Genomic DNA, 25,367 nt, shown 5'->3' on the forward strand with positions numbered 1-25,367 from the left:
AGTTGAAGGTTACTTAACCTAATATCTTTGGGTGTTAAAGTATCAAATCCGCTTACACGCGAATGATGCTCTGGCTTCTTTCGAGGATCACTTAAAAATCAGAGGAGAATCCCGCTCAAATGAGCGGCCACAAGATATTACAAAATAATTAAATAAATCTTTGTCCAATCCACTAAAATGAGTGTAATTCAGAAACTGCATGCTGTTCTTTTGTAGGATTTCGGCTTTGTTTATATTTCCGGCGCTATTAGGTGATTTTAAAGACCCAATACAAAATTGGAACTGGCTTCCCACTCTGTTGGCAGCGTCAATTTGTCATAATTTTCATTAATCTCCTTCCTCCCTAAAAATGAGTTTATATTTGCAAAAGGTACCTAGTCCTCATATTTGTTCAATACTAAATAAGAGTTTATATTTACAAAAGGTACCTAGTCCTCATATTTGTTCTATACTAAATAAGAAGGGACAAATTTTTAGTTACAACTTAAGAATATTTGGGGGGGGGGGGGGATCACAAAGGGGGGTGGCACAAAAACAAGGATGAATTGTGTTAATGTCAGAGTATAGCGAAAAAATTAGTTAGTAATATTAAAGTGTAAAATTATAATGTCAAGAAGACCGAAATTATGAATATACCTACAAACCCTGATCAAAGTATAACAATAAATGGTGAACAATTGAAACAAAGCCACAAATTCACCTATCTGGGGAGTGTTATCAGCAGTGAAAATGGCTCAAAAGCTGATATTAAAACCAGGATTGATAAGGCTAGGGTAAGAATAAGAATTTGCAAAATATTTTGGCCAAACAAAATATCAAACATTGAACTGTATGCTAAGACCAAGTGTAATAGTATTGAAGCAGAAGTGTAATATAAAAGACTAAGATGGCTAGGACATGTGCTCAGAATGGAACATAGCAGGATTCCAAAAAAGTGCTTAAGATGGAACCCCACCACTGGTAAACGTAAACAGGGACGACCAAAAATAACCTGGAGGCAGAGCACTGAAAAAGACCTCTTTAATTTAAAATTAACATGGGGAGAAGCTGAAAAACATGCCAAGGACAGGACATCATGGAGGAATAGGGTGGCTGTATTCTCTGGACTACAGAGTCCAAAAGAGAGACGCGCCTGAACTGAACTGATTTCTTCTGATCGTTGGCTTAACAACTTTGGGGACTTTTATTGAATTTTGAATGTTTGGTTCATTTCAACAGTAATTTAAAAAAAAAGGATAATTGTACATAAATTTATCCTCTATTATCTTATCCCTTTAGATCCCTGAGTTTGAAGGGATATCCCCCCTCCAAAAAAAGGATAACATAAAAAAATTCCGAGTATAAAACTTCTGTAAAAATTTGAGACAAATCGGCTAGAAAACCCAGTAATCTTATGCCGGATGATTGATTATGATAAACAAAATTATCTCTTATAGGATAAACTATTGGTTGATAAGTTTGTTACTTTGAACAACCTAATAATAAATTAAATATTTCCTGCAAAAAAACTCTTCTAATTCAACAAACAAAACGAATTTATAAACTTTAAGGAGTCAATAGCATTCACAGTCCATTGTCCTCTTCCTTGCGACATTTATCAAATATTTCAAAAATATTATAATATTTTACTGTATTTATTGAGTTTTTTTCACACAAAGTGTCTATTGAACACTGATTCCCCCTCCCCCATATTTTAAAAATGAATTTCACATTATGCCTAATCCATGCTGGGCTTCCTAGTACCTAAATTAACCTAATCTGACCTAAAGTAATAAACAAAACTTTGTTGATATATAAATAAGGAATCAATGAGTGAATTATAGAATAGCTGGAATCCTAAAACTAAAAAAATCCTATCTAAACCCGTTCTTATCAGTTTGTGTATTGTCTTAGCATCTGAAAAGTATGTGTAATGGTTCAACTCTAAATATGGACAATAACCAACTTTTTCAGTTAGATCCACAAACGGATTACTGATAACTAATACTGGTTGCTTTTAGACCTTTACCTAAACAAAGGATATGATGGTATCTCTCAATTTTTTTTGGTTTAAAAAAAAGAATTATATTTACGCCCCTAGAGGCCTCTAGAGACACCCTCATTTTGAATTTTTGTTCAAAAAAAGAAAATGTTTAGGGGAATGGTGGTTCCTTCCAATCAAATAGTTTTAAACCTTTCCTGAACCCAGGAAAACAATATCATTTAAGCGGTTAGCGAGATTCTACGGTAAATACATACAGACATATGTACATCCTGTTACTTTTATATAAGAAAATAAATATAACCAACCACAAAATAGCTGAAAACCTACCTTCAACTAAATGAAAATTACCTTAAAAAATTGTGAAATAATAAGAAGAGCCGTTTATAGGATCTTGCTTGTCTTATAGAAAGATGAACAGGCAGACACACATTCAATTACTTTATAAATATGACAATTCTTCCGCTACTATGTAAAACCCTAGGAAGTCAATGCCTAACAGACAGACAGGCGAACATACACTAACTTCTTTAGCACACAGCAATACTTTTGTGGAACTAACTTTCTTAACTACAAAATCTTTACTTTTTTATTTTCAAAAAATATTTTGTCCAAAATTTAGTTTTTTTATTGTTTACTTGTTAATCCTTTTGTTTTAAAGAATTTTTAGGTACTTTTTAAATATTCTATTATTATATTTTTGGTTTTTTAAAACTTTTTAGAAAAAATGTCTAGGGGCTTTTTTGTTGGGATGGTAGGATTTTTTAACCACAGCTCCTTCCTCTTTGAAAGATAAAATAGCCTAAAAACTACAATATCAAACACCCTTATAATGTTTCAGCCGTTGACGAGATAAAGTCATAAAAACCGCAAATAACTACAAAAGTGCACCTTCCCCCATACTTATTATCAAAAACTAATCATAATCTTGTACTATTGTGTCTTTTTGCGAATATGAAGCACTATGCAGAATCCGATATGATATTAAAGTAAAAGAATAGAGGTACCATGAGCTATATGTAACTGTGTCTACAGGGCGGGGACCCTGTCCCGATTTTCTATGTGGTCTTTGAAATCAGCCAATAACGTCGGAGATTTACACACAGACGAACAGGGTCTCCACCACTTGGGCCAGGTATTTACCTGGATTATACATCTATACTTATACATTTATTAATATAACAATATGCGTAAGTGAAGGTATACCTATAAAAATCCCACGAAATACACAATAAATCAAACTCCAAGTGGGCAACCCCCCCCCCCCCTCCAGCCCACCCCTCCCTCACTCTTATCAATTCTTAATGTTTGCTATTTTCCAATTTTATTCAAATGTTCCCCTTTTTATGGATTATGACGATTTACTAATATTTTGTGTGAAATTCTCCCATTAGTAGCTGGTTAATATTATGCAAATAGATAAATTGACAGGGGAAAATCTGTCGTCAATTTAGCTTGCTAATACGGATCTTATTTATTGTATTTTAGTTCATCCAGTTAAAGGGGAGGGGATGAGATAAAGGGGGTGGATGGGGGATATTGTTATTATAGCCAGCAGTGAGTTTCACCTTATCAGAGTACATAAAAATCTGGTGTATCATAAAAATAATAATATATTGATTATTAAAGCTTTGTCCCAATAAACACAGATAACCAACCCTTTGATCACACAACCTTTGCTGCATTAATGCCTGTTCTAAGATCAATGCATTCCTCTATCTATTGTAGGTTTTATTGTCGGACTAAATTAAATAAAATGTAAACTGTTTTTTATATTAAATATTCAATAGGATAATTTATTGGCTGATTAAAAAACACACAAAAAATACCTCAATATTTAAGGAAAAATCGATGTGTTAGATGTTTATGTAGATTCATATTGAAAATATGATTAAAAATTGTATCACAATATTTTAAAAAATGAAATATTTTCTCGCATTTTCTACCAATTGAAGTTTTTTAGTCTAATTTTTTCCATATGTAAATTGACGTACGGACCCTGATCTAAAACAAAGCTTTTGACTACAGTAGTACAGATATTTGAATTTAAAAAAAATTTTAAGAGAGGTAATTTCAATTCTAGGATTTTCAACAACAGAAAAGGCGAAGGTTTTTAATATGCCCTTAACTGAACTTATTGACTTAATAATCCCATGTCAAACAATGTGAGATGATAAATTGTTTTAATAATATTGGACATAAAAGCCCTTTAAGATTATAAAAATCTTATCAAAACAAGGATGACAACATCCATAAAGGCAAAGCTCTAATATCTGAGAGTAGGACATAGGAACATTAACACTTGTAGAGTGTTGAAACTTAATAAGCAGTATATTAATTTCTAAGTCGAAACAAAATCTTAAACAAATATTTAACGAAATGTGTAAATATATAGAATCCCTTATACATAAAAAATGTATTTGTCTGTTAAGTAGAATGACCGACAGACCAAAGGACCCATTAAATAATATACTGGACGGTCATCTAATAGGTAATTTTAACTAATACTATTAAGCCTCATATCTTGATTATCAGCCAAGAAAATCACATTTCGAATTATATGGCTGGCTTCACTACAAAAAACCACTACAAAAAAATCTATTCATTTGATTTTAGGAATAATGATCTAGGATCTAAGCGAAACATCTCTATAATACAATCCTGAAATGAAAGTATGTCCTTATACAGTATTCTGTATTTACAACAGTTTTTCAACAGATTTTTATACAGTTTTGTTTATACTGTTCTGCTTTTCAAGTTTTCACACTGTACACGAGTTATTGTTTGTTTTTTTGTTCTTCTTTCTGAATTTATTTAAAAAGAACAGTAAAATCTAAAATTCAAAACTTAGGTATAAACGTCTAAAAATGTTGTTAGCGCATTTTCTTATGCTCAAATATTCAACCTTTTGCAAGAATGGCTGCTAAACACTTCAAAGTTGAAATATAGAGCTAAAAATGTATACAGATACTACAGAGACGTGTACTAATCGTGTCATATCTCACCCAGGTAGGGAGTACTGGTCCCCCAAAGTTGACTACAGAAAATCCAATTTTTTTTCTTGCAAAGTGTAGAAGATTTAGGCATAAGAAAAATGCGCTAAAACCATTTTTAGATGTTTACACATAAGTTTTGAATTTTAGATTTTACTGTACTTTTTAAATAAAAACTGAAATATTGTTTTGGTGTTCTATTAATTGCATTAAAAAACGAAGGAAATAAGCCATTAATCATTAAATTCTGATAACTATAAATGGGGTAAAATTGCTTTCAAAAAAGTTCTCATAAAAAAACACACTGTACATGTTATTGGTTCTTCGGACCCATATGAATAAAAAAGGTTTTATTCTATTTTCCATATCCGCTTAATCTCCCTAAACCCAGGGCTTCATGGATATGGAACTTGAAGAAAAACTACAATTCATATTTCTTATGATGTAATCCTTTCTTATTACCCATTACAGCAAGCAATTGTATAATTAAATTATTAAAAAGTAATATATTTTGTTCCATTTATGATTATCTAATGCTTTTAGGCAAAATAGTTTTTATTTGGTTTAAATTTCCTTTCCCCTGCCATGTTACTGCTCTTTATGGCCACATAAAAATATCATATTTTTTCATTTAAAATACAGATATACACAATATTCCCGTATTTTCAGTATTTGGTGGGGAAGAAGGGGGGGAATATCCCCAATTTTTTCTATTTACTTATCATCTAGTTTGTGTAAAATTTTTATACATTTACAATAGAATCTTAAAGATTTGGTAACGATTATGGACAAAATTTTCTTGTGTTTATAGGTCGTAAAACTACATAGCAGTAAACGGATGGTGGATGGAAATACAACCAGCTTCTTTTTGTGACTGACATTTTTGCAAACTGATATTTTTACATTAGATTTTATACGACTACTTATGGCTGTGTTCTTAGCGTTTAAGAGCTTTTTTGAGGGAATTAATAGCAAAAACCTCCAAAAGATATTCAAAACATCCCTTGATGGGAAATGACAAACGGACCAGCAAAATATTTAGGGTTTTACAATAAAAACTCTTTTCCTCCAGTTTTAGTTGTGAAGCTACAACAATTTTATATCAATTGTCTTGAGTGTCATATTTGCAAATTAATGTTTTTTTTATTGGTTACCAGATACATTGCTCTATTATGTTTTTCTTTTTAGGAGAAATGACAGTTAACTTATTACTTGCCAGAAAGTGGTGATGCTGAAAAATTAGATATCTTTTTTATCTGTTGGGAAAATGACAGTGGATTTATTGCTTGTTGTTAACTTAACCCAATACTTAATAGGTTGATAAAATGATTAAAGTATGTATATACGTATTGGTAAATATGGCAGTAAATAAATTGCTTGTTGTTGACTTGTCTGATACCGGATAGAGTGGTGGTGTGTGTCGGTTGTAAAAATAAGTAAATTGCCTGGCTCGTCTCAGGATGAATTCGGAAGCTCATGGGGGTAAATATCATCATTCACATTATTATTACATATTACTGCTGGTGACTGCGCATATACCTTTTGTGAATTTTTCATCAAAATTATTATAAAAAACTAAAATATTATTAAAATATGCACAATTTAAGAAAAAGACAATAATAATAAAAATGTTTCTTCATCTTTTCTTCCATTGGAAAAAAAATCATACTCAGTCTATTTTTTGTAGCGACGCTACTCTATAGCTCGAAATGTTCGTTTGTATGTCTCTCCGCTTGTCCGTCTGAAAAGATTAAAATTGAGCATATTTAACCGATATCTTTGGTGTTTGTGGTCCGAGTTTAAAAAGATTTGTAAGTCTTTGTACCAAAAACAATTTCCATGATTTTAAGTAAATTTAAGTGTACAGATGAAAGAAAAACTAACTGTATTTTTGTTTGTTTCAAACATCAAATTAGAATTTAGAATTGATGTTTTTCTCGATTTAAATCAAATTATATTTACTTTTAATATCCTTATATAATATTTTTTATTCTCTCTTCGAATGTTCATATCAGAACAAATGTTATCATGTTTAATTTAGGTTAATTAAATTCGCATATTTCTCCGAAATGCTTTTAAAATTAATTAGTATAAATATTAGTCAATTTGACTTATGCATGTCGTTTGATACATATAAAGATTTGCCTGTATCATGGGGGGGGGGGGGGGAGCCCTTTGGACTGTAAATGATTCTGGTACCCATAGTTTTATAAACACGTTCTCTTATTTCTTGCCTTAAGACATTTAGGCCCTTTGTTAACTATTGGTGATTGGTTAAAACCAAAAAAGTTCAAACTTTTAAGAACATCAATTCATTTTTGGTTGTCTTATCCCTTAAGGTCCGTGAATTGTACCATAATACCGAAAAGAAAAATCTATGCGGAAATTCCATAATATAAATACAAAAAAAGAAAATTTGTTTATTAAGGTTCACCTACCAAAATATAATTATTAGAGTGCTTATAACACCTAATCTTATTAATCCATCTCTTTGAAACATATTCATATAACAACATATGTTTTGAGGTTTGCATGGAAACTTCCCTGAAAAGTATACCTTTTGTTCAGAACTTTTACCTCTTGTTTTCATATCTAACATTAAATTGACTGATCTTTTTTTCTAAACTCATATTTTTAACGATTTTAATAATTTTACTTTTTTGACTTAAAAACAGATCATTATTTGGTGGATTTGAACTAAAAAATCATGTATAGCATCACATTACGGATAATTTTCCACGAGTATTAAAATATAAATCATAAAATTAAGAGAAAAAACTGGTTTAAATCTTATAAATTTTAATACCCGCAGAAAGCTGTTTCACTAACGTGCTTCCTGGATATTCCAGAGGTCTTTTTCGTCATCATTCTACGTAATTTTAGAATGTGTTGTTGAGCTTTGAAAATTGTACATGATATCCCCATAATCCCCTTCATTTCCTAGTGTAATCCCAGAAAGTGTCACTCACACCAACATTTTTAGTAGCGAAGCTACTCTATAATTCACCTTGTCTGTCTGTCCGTCATCAGTCCGTAACGCTATGGCGTGAATGTATTTTTCTGTGCAACTGGACAAAGTGTCTCAAACATCAGCCACGTGACGTCATAAAAATGAGGGACATGAGAGGAGAAGTGGGAAAGAAAACCCCTAAAAAAGAGATGGATAATAACTCATTTTTATGACGTGAAATGTCAAATTTTTGAGACACTTTGTCCAGTTACTTTATCTGTTGATTTTTTTGTTTAGATACCGCTTAGAAAAGAGCATCAAGTATTACAATTCACAGTCATTCTGTCGGTCATACTCTAATTAAATAGAAAAGAACTGTGAAGGTCAGAAAAATAGCCTAAACCCACGCCAAACGTTTATTAGGATTCCTTTTAAAGTATTGTTTATTAATACCTGCAACTTCCGAGATATCTAGCTTCAGAATAAAAGCTGAACCACTTTTTGGTGTTTTGGAAGTTTAAAAAATAATAAAAATATCTCTTCTCTAAAACTTTTTGATTTGGACTGCGGCACAACCCTAGTAGGGAAGACATCCATGTATTTGTTTATCAGGGAGTATGGGGACATTGAACTAAAAATTACACTTGTACCCAAAGTTTTATAACCATATTATCTAATTCGTTGGCTTAAAAACTTTGGAAACTATTATTGAGTTTTGTCCAAACTTTTCAACAAACATTTTTATTTTACAAAAGGGATTTGTCATCATTGGAGATGTATATGAATTTATTGTCTTATCCCTTAAGACCCCTTATCTATAATACAAAGTAGCTTGATGTCTGTCCGTCTGTCTGTCTGTCCGTCTGTCCTTCCGTCCGTCCGTCCGTCTGAAGCTTAAGATCTCGGTAACCACTGAACCGATCGGATTATACCTACTGTTCCTTTGGTGGTTTTAGGTTATTTTCTTGGGGGGTTGGACACCCCCAACCCCCCCAAAAAACAAAAAATCCCCCAACCAATTTTTTTTTTGTAGGAGATATCCTTGGTCCTTTTTTGTAGAAGATTTCCTTGGTCCTTTTTTATTTTTTTTTTACAAATTTCACATTAACTTTTTTTATCATCTCTTGGGGCAAAGCCCCTAGAGGCTAGGGGCGAAGCCACTAGTGTTTATATAAACCTGTAATACCTTATAATGTTTTCATCACAATTCAGTGAACTTCAGGGATTTGACAATGTAAATTAAATTGACGCGTACTGCTCCAATGATCATAAACAATATTGTTCATTTTGGTTGAACATTTTGGACACTGAAACAATCAATCTATAATACAAAGTAGAACGATGTCTATCTGTCTGTCTGTTTGTAGCGAAGGATCGGGTTCTCCTTTACAAGGTAGCTTCTCATAGGTCCCGGGAAGGTTTATAACTTATTTCTTTGGGGGGTGGGACACCCCCAACCCCCCGAAAAAATGAAAAATCCCCCCCCAAAAAAAAAAATTTCTTTTTCTTTTTAAAATTTAAATTAAAATAGTGGGGTCGACTAATAAAAAATTACCCCCCAAAAAAAATAAAAAAAATTTTTGTTTATTTTTCTTTTTCAATTTTTTTTTTTTAAATCTAAAATACGAAAAATTAGTTTGATCAAACCTCTTGGGGTAAAGCCACTATTATTAAATCTTGAGGAATTGGGGCCGGGGGGGGGGGGGGGCTGTACATTAGGATGACAAAAGTAAGTCAGCATATTAAATAAATAGCAAATTCAGATCATACATAGATATCAAAGATTCTCAAACATTAAAAGTATTTTTATATTTGTTAATGTCCCTTTGTATGATTTATTTAAGCTTATTGTTTTAACAAAATTATATACTAGATTAGAATTATGGGTAAAAAAGGTTGGACACACACTGGATATTTGATTTGTAAAATTGAATTAAGATTTAATAAATGACCTAAAGTTTTAAAGCCAACAATAATATTTATAAAACTTTCTGTGCTAGTATAATTTTCACTGCAATGTCCTCTCCCTCCAAGAAAAGAATATAATAGAGGATAAATAATTTATCCCTCAATAATATAAATATATTCTAGTTTTGATATCTTTGAAAGTAAAAGTAGATATAGGTATATTCTTTAAACAGGGGATATCAGAGAATATTTATAAAAGTATTATAATTTCAAATCATAGCACACACTAAAAAATTAGATTTTTCATGTTTTACTTTTCTTTGAATAATGCATTTTTAAAAATCAAGATTAATTTCTTATTTATTTTTTCAAATAGCTTTGCAAATAATATTGAAATACCTAGTATATGAATTAGTGTGTCATATCATTTAGAAAACGTGATTTGCTTATTTTCTATTTAAGATACTAACGGCTGCTCCCCTAGAACTCTCTAGAGGCACGTAAAGTGTTTTCTTTTCAAACTATGTTAAGATCAGCTGTTTGCCAAAAGATATCCGCTAGGCGGTGCTTTATATTTTTTTGAGAAATTACCATATCGATTAAGCGGTTAGCGTGATCCTTTGATACAGACAAACAAACAGACAGAGATTCTTTTACTTTATAAGGAAAAAGCTGAATTTTTTAGTAAATATTCCATGTACCTAAGAGCCGTTGCACTTCATATAACATACTATAACAGTCCGTTTAGTTTTGATTTCTTTATATTTCTGACTTTCTACTTATGAATGTTGTCATCCTTGTTTTAATTTGCTCCAATATTCCACTAAGCGCTATAATAGGTTATTTTTGCGCAATTTTATACTACAACTCTACTAGACTAAACCTGTTTATTGAATGTATAATGCAGGCTTGTATAAGCATACCTTGTTAAGGTCCCAAGGGGAGGGTGTGGGGTGGGCCAGCGTATGTTCTAATGGGGCCCTAGGGACACATTCAAACCACAGAATAAGATATATAGATTGTGTATTATTCAATAGCCTAAAATCAGCCTGAGGCTTAAATACAAAAATAAAAATGCACAAAACCATCATGGGATCTTGCGTGAAACTTTCTTAAAATGGAGAACTGAATCAGTTTATGATTTATTGAAATATTAAGCTGTAGACAAAAAAAAAACTTACTGGGAAAAAAGCCTAAAGCCTTCCATTGACATTCCAAAACTTTCAAGGTTAAGTGTAACACACTTGGACCAGCCATTTCAGAGATCTATAGCGGAAGACAACTAAAACTCTTTTCTTACATATAAAAAACAAAATATCGTTTTTTTAGTATTGATGTTTTAAAAACAAAATGGTAAAGATTTTAAAATATTCTACAGAGAAATTTTTATCATTTAATGAGAATATTAAATAGATCTATTTCAGAATTATTCTAAGATTGTTTTCTTTTCATCCTATTTCAGCCTTTAACTCTTCTTCCCATTTACAGTTAGGGATATGAAACCTTTATTTAGATTAGATGTTTTTCAGGAACGTCCAAAGAGGGGTAAAATGAGGGGTTTCAAAGGTTTGAAGAGGGTAATCGATGTATTTTAAAACTCTTTATCCCACTTACAGTTTGGGCTATGAAACCAATATCTTTATTCCAGATTAGTGACAATTAAAACAGATCAAAAAAATTTTTGGGGGGGGGGTTCCTTTTTTTGGAGGCGATTTATATTGGGAGGGTGGTGGTTCCCAACCCTAAAAGAGTTATGAATCCTACCAGGACCTATGAGAAGGAACACTATAAAGGAGAATTATATCGGTTCAGCGGTTATAGAGATCCTCTGGTACAGATCGATAGACACACACACAGACTGACACAAATCCTGTTACTTTTATATAAGAATTAGATATGTATTCTTCCCAGTCAAGCTTTTTTGCTCTATATTAGCTCTAACAATCACACATCAGGCTGTCATTGGGGTGGTGATGGGTTCAAATCTCGGCCCAAACTAAAGACGTTTAAAGTTGTACATAATACTGCTTTGATGTTAAATGCATGATTGCAATAGTTAAAGTAGGGGGGATTTTATTCATTGGTTTCATCCAGAAGTATGCAGAATGAATGTGTTGGGCTGTAAACACTCCACTGCACTTGAAAAATTTCTGTATGGAAAACCCAATTAGAGCTTCACCCTCCGATTCTATTAGGGTTTTAAAAATTGTATGGTGTAAGTTAAAATTTTTAAGTGCACTTCACACATCCCCATTACAATTATCTGTGCAAGCAAGTAGTTTCATGTTCCCAACTGATCATGTTCTAGATATTTTTCACTTTAGTTTTACATATAAAATTGTCAAAATGATATAATTAAGATAAATTACACCTTTTTAGTACATATATTGTCGTTATTCGTTATAGATTTAAAGCAAAAGTTTTCTATAGCTTCTATGTAGATTTGTACGTTTGCCTTCATTTTAAGATTTTCTCCTGAAATTATTAAGCTGAAGAAGGAAAAATCTTTTTAGTTTTTGTTCAAATTTTAGGCGCGTGACATCAATAATAAGAGTAGGGAGAATGATTTGATCCATAGGTGCAACTCATTACCATGCAGCACAGTTAGGACTTCCAGACAAAGGTCGTGCAATCAAAGGGTTGGTTGTCTACAGGGCAAATGGACGCTCTACACCGGTATTATAAGAAACATATTGTCCCAGCGGTTAGCGAGATCTTTAGTTACACAAAGACATACAATCATCCTATTACTACTAAACTTATTGGGTTCCTCATTTTAGGAAAGCCTCTCATAGTTTTATATTTAGATTTAAGTTTTGGGATGGTTTTAGACTTTTTTCTTACCCTCCCTACCCCCTCGAATAAAGAGTCCCAAAGATGCTAAGTGCGCAGCCGCCAGAGAAAGTATACAGCATTCCCTGTATGCTTGTTTGTGTCGTATTGTCCACTGTCTTGTCGTAAAGTTATGAGTATCTGGGGAGTAACAATTTTACATTTTGCAACTATACAAACCAAGGGGGGTTATCCGATAAAAAATTAAGACAGTTTTTGCGTTAAAATCAGTTTACTGGTACCCAAAGTTTTATACTTGTTACTTTTCTTTTTAAAATCATGATTGGTTAGTTCAAACTATCAGAGTAAACTTTTTTCACCAATAAGTTTGAAACAGCCATACCTGTTTATTTTATTTAAGAATCGATATTTTATTACTTGGATATTGCACCAGGATTTTATGTACTCTGATAAAGTGATGCTCGCAGCTGGCTACAATAACCCTGATCCAACCTACTGGATGAACGAACTGACCAAAAAAATGATTTCCATATTAGCAAGCTAAGTTGACGACAAATATTCCCCTGTCAATATATCCACGTATTCTTATATCAATTTATATAGGGATAATAAATTTATGTATTTGATCGGTTCAGCGGTTAGCAAGATCCTTCGGTACAGACAGACACACAGACGGACAGACACACATCCTGTTACTTTATTATAAGGAAAAGAAATTTATGAATATAGCCCTTGTATTTGTGTATCTGTCCCATACCTTAAGTTATGATACAATAGAGAAAACTAGTCTTTTTTATCATTTAGATATTTTATCTACCAAATAAAAGATTAAAAATAAAAGTATTTTATCCCTTTTGTTGACCTCAATAGAGATAATTTAGAGACATACTCTTTAAAATCAGCCAATAGGATAATAGTGGAGGTACATTCCAGACATGTGATTGGTTGAAATTGTGTACATTTTTTGGAAGGAAAGGGCATAACTTTTTACATTTTTTTCACATTTCCCAAGATAAAGCTTTTCTTGGGTTAAAAATTAATTGTAGAAATGTATTTCCTAGCATAGTGTGAAGGGCATGACAAAACCTATAATAAGTTAGCTTTCAATAGTTAATTTCCATAGGATAAAGTTAGCTTTATAGACAATTGTGTAGCTTGTATGAATTGAATGCAAAAAATAAACAAAGGTGCTTGTCTGCTAATGAATACTTTTATATGTATGTATGACGAATTTTGAGGTCAGATGGACCAACTAGATATATTATATCTATTTTGTCCTCATAGTTTCAATAGATGTATAACCATATATGTGCAGTTAGACACCATAATATGGCCGGGCTGTTCCTTTAATGGGTTCTCATTGGTCCAATTTACTGAGTAGGTATCTAGATCCACTATCTTTTTTTTTTTGATGTATCTTTAATTCACTGTTATTTTCCGCCAAAATAAACTAATAAAATGTCTTCTTTAAAAAAAGACATTCAATGATATGCTGGTATTTAGTCATTGAGACTCATAATTGGTTCATTAGCGGCAAATTCTAAAACTCAAAATTTAAATCTTACAGTTTCTTTTGATTATTGATTATAGAGAAGTGACATAGTCAAAAAAACAGATTTGAACTGGATAAAAATGTCCTTTTAAACTAATTCACGATTATTTAATTATTGTTACACTCTACAGAAAACCAACCCTTTGATTGCACTATCTTTGTTTTAAGCTCTACTTGTACATATGTACATGTCAGAGAGATTGGACAATGGGGTATTTATTTCACTAGTCCTCAAAGCCTTGTATTAAGGTTTTTTAAATCGTTGGCTTAACAACTTTGGGGACTTTAGTAGATTTATATTGTTTGATTCTTTAAGTTGAGTGTTCAAACGTTTTAACCGCTAATTTAATTGTATAGAAGGGGTAATACTGTGTATCATAATTGGGGATGTACACCAATTCATCAGCCTTTAGTTCTCTGAATATACATGGTATTATTTTGCTAAATAAAGTAGGCCATATTGATTTGTAAAGTGTACTGGCCCCATTTTCTGAAATGCCTTGCGTTGTAAACTTTGGCTATTATTAATAAATCTCTATTTGTAGTCAATTTGACTTAAATCTAACGTTTGATAAAAATTAAAGTTGCCTTTTAACAGGTATAAGATAATGGCGAATAAATTGATGTACTGTACATTTCCAAAGATGATACACAGTATTGTACAATTAAAGTATTGGTTGGAAAGTTAGGACACTCAACTTAATGAACCAAACAATTAATATTCTACAAAAGTCCCCAAATTTGTTCAGTCAACTAATAAGAAGCCGTTATTGTAAAACTTTGGGGACTAGTGTTATAAACACGCCAATGTCCCCTCCCTCCCTGCATATTACTATGCAGAGAGGAAGGTGGTTTGGGACTGAAAATAATAATGATAACCTTCATTGATTGGTTCAAACTAGCAGTGTGAAATTTTCAAACCTGTAGAATAAGATATATAAGTTGAAAAGAATTTTAATGTTAGAGGGAGATTTGAAATCTGCATCAAATTATAAGGATTTTTTATAAAATTAGTTTCTTGTATAATTCTTTAGCTAAAAGCATAAATACAATTTAAGTTAATTTATTTTGACATCTGTGATTGGTGGATTGAAAATTATCTGCGCTCTGATTGGAGAAGCTTAAGTGTCGCACATCATTCAACCAATTAGAGCGCAGGTAGTTTCCAATCCACCTATCCTATTGGTCAAAATTTATGAACTTAAATTGTATTTCCGCTTTTAGATAAAGAATTATACAAAAAAAAACGAATTTTATAAAAAAAAATCCTTAATATTTGATGCAGATTTCAAATCTCCCTCTAACATTAAAATTTCTTCCAACTTATATATCCTACTGTAGAAGGTGTAATTTTGTTTATCTTCATTGGTATATTTATCAATTTATCCATATTAATTCTTTAGATATTGCTAAAGACATAGTTACAGTAGGTTTTATCTAATCTTAAACTAATCAAAACTATTATATTTTGTTTTCAAGATTAATCCACCTGCCTTTGAGAAGAATTCCAATTTGTGTTAGTAAAAATTATTGGTCCCATGTATCTTTACCAGTTGGGCAGATGCATATATTTCTTATTGCTTAAAAACTTTTGTTTCAGATGTATATTCAACCCTTTATGGACTGTACAAAGTTGTGTATTTAAAAGACAAATCAAGGTAAAGTTTTCACTACTAATAAAAAATATTATCAATGTTTGTATTAGCAGTTGAAAAATTAACATTTTACAAGTACTAGAAAGTTTTGGCTATTCCCATAAAGATTAGGTTTTCAATGTTTTCAACGTTAAAATGTCTTCCTAAGTTTTTTTCAATGATTTCCTAGATTTTTTTCAATGTCTTCCTAAGTATTTTTCAATGTTTTCGTAAGTTTTTTCAATGTTTTCTTAGGTTTTTTTCAATGTTTTCCTATGTTTTTTTAAATGTTTTCCTAGGTTTTTTTCAATGTTTTCCTATGTTTTATTTTTAATGTCTTCCTAAGTTTTTTTCAATGTTTTCCTAGGTTTTTTTTAATGTTTTCCTAGTTTTTTTCAATGTTTTCCTAGGTTTTTTTCAATGCTTTCCTATGTTTTTTTAATGTTCTCCTAGGTTTTTTTTCAACGATTCAAAATCGTTGAAAGAAAAAAATCTTAGAACTGAAAAACATTGAGAAAAAAAGAAAAGATATTTGTTTATCTGCCTGTCTGTTAGCAATCCACACCTTAACCCTTGTTTTCTTAAAATTGTTTTCTGAACCAATTATTTCTGATTTTATACAAGATTTACTATTCTCACAACACAGATATAAACCACGGAGGGAGACGGGGATCTTTTGGGATAAGACAATAGACGATATTTTGGAGTACGACCTGAATGGTGATAATAAGATTTCCTCTTCTGTAGAATAAAATTGATGGTTGGAAACATTATGCATTAAACAATCTTGATCAATAAAAGTACCAAACGAATGAGAGAACGTGTTAATTAAACTTTGGGTAATAGTATGATTTACAGTCTACTTATGTCCCCTCCTTTTTTAAGTGGGAAGGCAATTCTATCACCTAAAGAATTTAATTTTTTATTAAAATAATATTCCATAAAAGAGATCATTAGCAGCTTTTAATAGCCTCGCTCCCTGTTATAAAGAGAGAAACACTTTATGATTTAATTAGAAATGTAAAATTAGAAAGAGTATTTCTATTGAGGACAACTTATGCGTTAAACTACTTAAATTTAAAAATTTGAAAAATAGTATGAAGGGAAGGACATTGAATTACATTGTTACCCAAAGTTTTATAAGTTTTGTCGGCTCAAAAACATTGGGTACTTTTGTTAAATTTTAATTGGTTGATTCCAAATTTTTCAACTAATAATTCTAATCAGCATGGGGGTTTAATTTTATTTTAAAAATACATTGATTTATCATAAATTGTCTTTTCCCTCTATATCCCTGATTAAAATCATCTTTAAAATTATTTTATTCAAGAAAAAAAACTTCATTACATTGTGAAAACTAAAAAAAATTATATGAATTTTTTTTTTAGAAATGTTCACAGCAATTTTTTTAGCATAAACATTTTCTCACTGGAAATCTCATCTGTACAACAACGAGATGGACGGACAAAATGAATTATAAAGTAGAAGCAAAGAAATCTCTACGAACAATTTCAGGGTTCTATCTTTCATAGCAATCAAAAAAGTTATGGGATTCTCCCTTTTCAAAAAATTATAACGGAAGTATAATAGTTATTTCTCGCATCGTATTATAAACGGCTTTCCGCGGAAATAAAATGTACAATTATAAGATTAAAACCAGTTTTTTTAGCCTCGAGATGCCGAAGGCACGGGCTAAAAAAACTGGTTTTAATCTTATTATTGTACATTTTTATATTCGTAGAAAACTGGTTATAATACGGTGCTAGACATAGTTTTTTCGTATGGATGAGAACCGATTCCAATCCACCGGATTCGAATGAATACGAGAAAGTTAGTTATTAAGTTTAGTTTTAAAAGTCATGGACTATTTAGCGTTATAATATAAAACGTCCATCTTTAAGAGCATCTTGAAGTTTAAACGATGGACCGAAAGATGTACATTTGGAATTTTAAAAAATGTAATTTTAAACTAAATCTTCACAGTGGATCTCCCCATTTCCACCATTTGTATAAAATTAGCTGCAAATTTGTTAATTTTCTTAATTAGTTGAAAAAGAAAACTCCTCCCATTTCTAATTAAACAAGGATGACAACAATTTTAAAAGCTAAGCGTTACAATTCCTAAAATTAGACCAACGCTGTATTGTTCTAATACAGGATGCTTTATATGGACATACTTATAATATAATGTTTAATCTTCATAGAAATCATCATGTCAAAAATAGATCAAACAACAGCTATCTATCTTAAATAGCAGTTGATCACGGACGGACAGCCTGACAGACAGACAAGATAACTGCTTTATAAATTATTTTGAACAACCAACAGCCATTTCTTAGTAGCGGAGCTACTCTACAATCAATTTAGTCTGTCTGTCAGTCAGTTACGCTATAAGGGAAATATTATTTTGATTAAAACAAAAAAATCAGGTTTTACTTTATTAAACTTTGTTACTGTGCTAACAAGACAATCTCAAAACAAAATTAATTATCACATTTTAATTAGAGATTTTTACATTATCAATATGTAAAATATTTCTTTGATATTTTAAAAATATCTTATTTCTTCTTTCCTTGCCCAGTGCAAGCGCTGATAGAGAAACCTAGGATAGATAGATAGATAGATAGATAGATAGATAGATAGATAGATAGATAGATAGATAGATAGATAGATAGATAGATAGATAGATAGATAGATAGATAGATAGATAGATAGATAGATAGATAGATAGATAGATAGATAGATAGATAGATAGATAGATAGATAGATAGATAGATAGATAGATAGATAGATAGATAGATAGATAGATAGATAGATAGATAGATAGATAGATAGATAGATAGATAGATAGATAGATAGATAGATAGATAGATAGATAGATAGATAGATAGATAGATAGATAGATAGATAGATAGATAGATAGATAGATAGATAGATAGATAGATAGATAGATAGATAGATAGATAGATAGATAGATAGATAGATAGATAGATAGATAGATAGATAGATAGATAGATAGATAGATAGATAGATAGATAGATAGATAGATAGATAGATAGATAGATAGATAGATAGATAGATAGATAGATAGATAGATAGATAGATAGATAGAAAGATAGATAGATAGATAGATAGATAGATAGATAGATAGATGGATAGATAGATAGATAGATAGATAGATAGATAGATAGATAGATAGATAGATAGATAGATAGATAGATAGATAGATAGATAGATAGATAGATAGATAGATAGATAGATAGATAGATAGATAGATAGATAGATAGATAGATAGATAGATAGATAGATAGATAGATAGATAGATAGATAAATAGATAGATAGATAGATAGATAGATAGATAGATAGATAGATAGATAGATAGATAGATAGATAGATAGATAGATAGATAGATAGATAGATAGATAGATAGATAGATAGATAGATAGATAGATAGATAGATAGATAGATAGATAGATAGATAGATAGATAGATAGATAGATAGATAGATAGATAGATAGATAGATAGATAGATAGATAGATAGATAGATAGATAGATAGATAGATAGATAGATAGATAGATAGATAGATAGATAGATAGACAGATAGTTAAATATATAAATACATACATACATACATAAATATCGTACCTGAAGGAGTACATTTTAGCGAAGCCACTGTAGAAGTTGCTGTAAATGTTGTAACAGCAAGTGTAGATTTAGAGGTAGTCCAATACAACATAAACTAAAAATAGAAAATATGTACTTTGGTTTTATGTGTATTATATTTTTTTGTGAATTAGACGTCTTGTAAAATGTAACTTTAGGGAGTTTCAAAAGTGTTTTTACAGAAAGTTTTAACTTTTACCTTTGCCTTTCTATTGTCCCCTCTAATCAACTCAACATTTTCTGAGCTTGAGTTAAGATCATAGTCCTCTCCTTCACTAAAAAATAGGAAAAAAATTACTTGAATTTTTTTTGGAAAAAAAAGAAAACTTTTGAAGTTATGAAAACGTTATAAAAACTTAAATATAAAGCCTATAATTATAGAGGATTCAAACCCGTCACCTACTTGATGACATGTGGATGTGCTACTGGTAAAATATTTGGTCATAGGTTAAAAATTACCTTATACTTCTTGGTCTGATTATCATGGTAGGTTCAAAATCATCACCAAGTGGCTGCGAATTCAAATTAAATCTTTTCTTTCTCTTGCTAAATATTTATTTGATTTATTTAATTTGAAAAAAGTAATATTGTCATATTAATTGACATATTACTTAATGAATAATAACTTCACTAAAATCAGATGTTAATTGATTATTTTTATATGCAAACTAATTTAAATTGAAAGTCAAGGTTTCATTGATGAGTTTTTTTACGGACAGATTTACTTTAATGATACAACATAAAATTTTATCAAAACAAACAATATGTATTATTTACATTTATTAACAAATACAAAAGTTGTATCATAGAAAGAAAACAAAGTATCAAGTTTCATCAAGTTTTCACAGTAACTTTTGATAGGTTATTTTAGGTTATGTTAAGTGAATGTTAATGATTGCCCCGCAGGGTTAGAAAATTTGCCCCACAAGATAGGAGAAAGGCAAATGTGAAGAACAAAAACCTCACTACTTGATTTTCTTTCCATGATTCAAAAAATCTTACCCGCAAGCAGCCAAAGTAGTACTTGATACCCAGCATTGCTAACAATATATTTAGAACGATTACATTTTTGGCATTATAATGTTTTGTATATTATATTAATGCTCATGCCCAAATTTTTCTTTAAAATTTGACTCAAAATTTTATCTTTTTCTGCAGGATAAAGCTACAAGTATACATTACAAAAATTGACCAGTCTTTAAAATGTTCTTGCCCCCACTTTAATAAAGTTGTAACCCTATTTTTGTGTGTGTGCTCTTAACCCTTAACGGTCATTGAACGCCCCCCCAACCAGTTTTTTCTTTCTCATTTTCTGTGTGTGAAAGATAAAGAGCCCAAACTGCGTGACTTTTTAAGTATGGGTATGACACATAATTGAGAGTTGGAATTTTTTGAATATCTCCATCCTGGCGGGCACAGGATGCCAGCAAACCTAGCAGGGTGATCCAGGTAAAGAGCAAAAATATTTTTTTCTTATTAAAATACTAAAATATCCTCTAGTAGTACATTCTCATATGAAATACAGGTGTTAAAGTCAATTTCAGGTTCCAGGTATGATCCTGCAGGTCCTGATCCTCCAGGTCTCCAGAAATCTTTAAAAGGCTCCTGTGACTGCACTTTTTGACTTAGAGACTTCAAATTTTAAACTTAAGCTTTCCTTACATGTCTACATAACGTATTAATATTTCATAAAGATACGCCGTCGTTTTCCCGCCGACCGCCGACTGCGGCGGCTGGCAGCTGCCAGGTACAGCTGCGGCCGCTGAAATTTATTTTTTGATATTTCTAATATAAAATTTACATAAAGATAAACATTTTCTGTAAAAACATTGTTCTTCTAACTTCAAAAAAAAGAAAATTACAGCCGTTTGAAATTTTTCAGTAAAAAAGGACCTAAAAACAAAGGTTGTTAAATAAAGGGGTGAAGAAAGCGAAAATTGACTTTGACTCACTTAAGGTCGAAAATTTATTATCAAACAGGGGACTTGCACTCCCCCCCCCCCCCCCCCCCCCCAACTGATTAAGGTGCGGCAAGGGGCCCGACTGTAAGGGGTTAATATACATGTATGGTGGTGTTAGTTGTGGTCAATTAGATCAAAGAACATTTTGACTTCAGAAGGCTATAAAAGAAGATATTCAAATGTCAAATGTCAAAATTCCACTGATTCTGTATTTTAAGTGAATTTTACTTAAGGCTAAAAATCATAGATTTTTATTTTTCAATACATACTTTTTGGCCTAAAATGTCTATTAGAGGGGGGGGGCTAGACAATCTTTGTGACAAGACAGTCATTTTTGTATTATTACCATGAAAATACATAAACTAAAAAAAAAAAAAATTAAAATCATGGAATTAAAAATTGTCAAGGCCTTTATCCAAAAGAATAGGTGGATCATCTGGGCCAACAAAACTGATTTTACAATGATGATTAAACTGTATTAATCGTGTAAAATTTTCTTTATTATAATATGATACATGACTTTTGAGTGTAAATTAAATGCCGGCTATCCTATAAATAATAATAATTTCAATATTTTTACAATAGCTTCTCAATAATATATTATAATTTATTATTAAAACATCAAAAGTGGCTATCTTTGTGGCTCTGTGACCGCGCTAACTGATTGCATTAACTTTTTGGGTAATCAGCTACAGCCACGGCAGATTGTAGCCACAGCTGACTGTAGCTATTTGATTTAAAGATCGCCAATAGTTGAGCGGCTGTACATGTGGCAGAGGCGACAGGTGCACTAAATGATTTAAAGGTCCAGCTCAGAACCAGTTCTAACCCAGGTAATACTAATTGGTTTTGAAACCATACTGGAATATATGAAGGCTTAGATGCTAAAGATGGAAGATGTTAAGATGCTAAACCTACCGTAGTAGTAGAAACAGATGATGTTACAGTGCTTGTAGATATGGCAAAGAATTTGGGTTGTCGAAACATTCCCCTGAAAAATAGCAATTTATTATTCTTATTGAACTTTGTTTAAAAACAAGCATAATTAGAACCAGGGGGTTAGGGGGTGAAAAATTGTGTTAAGCTCTCATATCTTATGACTATTATTTTAATATTCGTGGAAAATTTTCCATATTATGATGCTATACATGATTTTTCAGTATGGCTGAGAATAGGTTCTAATCCAGTTTATATTAATCGGTTTTGAAGCCATAGTGGAAAATATTATAAAATTTTAACAGGGATTGCCTTTAATTAAATAATGGAATTATTTTGACAGAGAGACATTTTGTTTCACTTTTATAGGCTAGAGAAATAAATATTTGCTCATCTATTTTGCATATTTTGGACTCCCTCTAATCATTGAAAATTGTCTTCCTTTTTTCTTTTGATTTTTTAGCCTTCTTACGGGAATTTTTGAAATTAAGTTGTTAAATGAGTATTACAGACGAAAGGAGCCTTAAACTAAAAATATGATAAAAATTCAAACTCTAATTTCAGAAAATGTAAAATGAAATTACCTTTTTAAGCTGCTTTCTTTAGCAAAGGCCAAACCAAGAAACAAGGTTAGAATAAAATATACTCTCATTTTTTATTCTAAAAATAAAGAAATATCATTTAACCGAAAAATATGCCTCCAATTAATCGTTAATTTTTGTGTGCAAGGTGGGGTGGGGGATTCTATCCAACCCCTCTTGGGGCTTCTATTTGTATATCGTCTTGAAAATCATCATTAAAACTATTAATGGGTGAAAAAAGAGAAGGCAGACCTTCTTAATTTTACATTTAATGGGATTGTTGACACCCCTCTACAACAATCCTACCGAACGCCTCTGTTTATGGAGTTATATCTTGTAAAAAAAAAAAATAATGTCAAAATATTGTTTAAATTCAACATATTACAATAGACGTACGCCCTTTATCGTGCTACATTTCTAACTGTTAAACAATCATCATTTTAAATCGTTAGGACAATTCTAACAAGCTTTAATTAACGATTAGAGTTATTTGTCAAATATGAATATGCAATACAGTGATCTATATAGAACCAATAACGTGAATAAACTGAGAATTTCAAATAAAAAAAAATCATATCATCATATTAAAATTAGATTTAATTGTTTTTTTAATTAGATATTTATGTGCTCTATTGCACATGTACTGCAGTGTTTTCTAAATTAAGCAAATTTATTATATTTTATTACTTACAGACTAGTAATCTTAATTTAGCTATTGTATTAGCAGCGAAGCAGCTCTATAGTTACAAATAAATGTATGTCTGTTCGACAGTCTGTCAGCTACATTTAGGGAAAAACTTGATCTGTTCGGCTGTTGTTGAACGCAGGGATCTAAAGGGATAAGCCAATGGCAGATAAACTAATGTATATCCCATATAATGATACACAAAATTACCTCTTTTGTAGTTTGATATATTGGTGGTTTAAACGTTTGAACATTCAACTTAATGAACCAACAAATCAAAATCCAATATAGTCCCTAAAGATGTTGTGCCAACAAATAGGAAAACGTTATTATAAAACTTTGGGGACCAGTATAATAAACAGCCCAATGCATCCCCCCCCCCTCCCTGAATTGGACGGCTGATTTTTTTTGTGAAGTGAACCAGTAGTGCTGTAGAGAACATCAATTTTCAGAAAGGGAAACTTTTTTCTTCTTCTTAATATAGAACAGTTGAGGAGTTGAATCCATTTTTATAGAAGCAGAAATATAATCTATGATTACGGTTTTGATCCTCTAAAAAACGTAATCTACCATTCCACTTTACCCTCTCTTGGTGATGATATCATTAACGCCGATACGATTTTTGAAATGTACCATTCTACTTTCAATAGAGGCGAAACTGGAATGGTACATTTATGTTTACATATCAGCGTATTCATAAACATTGATTTCCTTATTTAAATCGACATAATAGTAATGGTTTATTCTGGTTATTATTTTTATTTTACATAAAAAAATTTTAATTGTAAATAGTAATTTATACATTCCAACGATTAACATATTTTAAAAATAGTATGTATGATTTCAATTATGTCGATGTTAAAGTGTAAACCACTATTCCAGTTTCGCCTCTCTTGAAAGTGGAATGGTACATTTCTAAAATCGTATCGGCATTGATGATATCATCACCAAGAGAGGGGAAAGTGGAATGGTAGATTACGTTTTTTAGAGGGTCAAAACCGTAATTAATAATAATCATAGATTTAAAATAAACCTTAATTGATTTAAAAGTCAAATGCAGCAGGTTCTACTCTTTAACGTCTCATATATAATGCAGTGTAGACAGGACTCGAACTCGACAGTTTCCGTAGTTTTAACCTTAACTACCATATAACTTTATTCTAAGAATGAAATTATGATGGCAAAAAATGTACAACCTCTGCCAAAGATTCGCTAATATTTATACCGATTGATTTAACGGTTTTTGAGACACACCAAATTTTAACGCATGGTATAAAAATCAAGGATAACAAACATGGAATGTTAATTGTCATTTTTAAAACCGTAGCTTATCTATAATTATGGTCTAAACTTCCGTACTAAATAGATTATGCTTATTTAGGCGTGTTTGAATGGTTCTATCTATTTCAAACTTTGCATGATTATACCTTTTATAGTTTGGTACAACTTAGAAGGCGAAGCAACTTTATAATTGTTACCAGAATGTCCATACGTCCATTTAAGACATGTCGATATTGAACTTTATGACAACATTTCTTCATTTGACATAATTATCCCATTCATCTGATATTTGAATAATGATTACTAAAACAACACAGTACAATGTTATAAGTGATGCATTTCTATAATCAAGTTTTAAAAGTTTTTTTTTATTATGATATTCTGCTTATTCAGTTCTGATACTCTACTAGTGCTAATGTTTGTCTGTCCTAACTTCTGATAATATT

General features: G+C 31.0%; 1 protein-coding gene across 1 annotated transcript; it reads right to left on the reverse strand.

The window, feature by feature from the left end:
• Positions 1-18,241: 18,241 nt before the first annotated feature.
• Positions 18,242-23,036, reverse strand: LOC145327820 (uncharacterized). Its single transcript, XM_080171367.1, has 7 exons — positions 22,959-23,036; positions 22,357-22,429; positions 20,480-20,517; positions 19,937-20,023; positions 19,677-19,752; positions 19,460-19,553; positions 18,242-18,413 (listed from the first exon to the last, which is right to left on the reverse strand). The coding sequence occupies exons 1-7, from the start codon at positions 23,024-23,026 to the stop codon at positions 18,370-18,372; spliced, it is 480 nt and encodes a 159-aa protein (XP_080027493.1). The 5' UTR covers positions 23,027-23,036; the 3' UTR covers positions 18,242-18,369.
• Between the last annotated feature and the right edge of the window lie 2,331 nt (positions 23,037-25,367).

This window comes from Acartia tonsa, chromosome 9 (genome assembly GCF_053477335.1).
Source record: "Acartia tonsa isolate MP-2025a chromosome 9, ASM5347733v1, whole genome shotgun sequence".
Classification (NCBI taxonomy): domain Eukaryota; kingdom Metazoa; phylum Arthropoda; class Copepoda; order Calanoida; family Acartiidae; genus Acartia; species Acartia tonsa.

Excerpts from the sequence above, each read along its gene's own strand:
- LOC145327820 (XM_080171367.1), bottom strand. The coding sequence starts at position 23,026 with ATGAGAGTATATTTTATTCTAACCTTGTTTCTTGGTTTGGCCTTTGCT. Across the intron at positions 20,024-20,479 it reads ACTACTTTGGCTGCTTGCGG|CAAGAGAAAGAAAAGATTTA; the intron begins GTAAGATTTTTT and ends ATAAATATTTAG. Across the intron at positions 19,753-19,936 it reads ATCAGACCAAGAAGTATAAG|TGAAGGAGAGGACTATGATC; the intron begins GTAATTTTTAAC and ends CCTATTTTTTAG.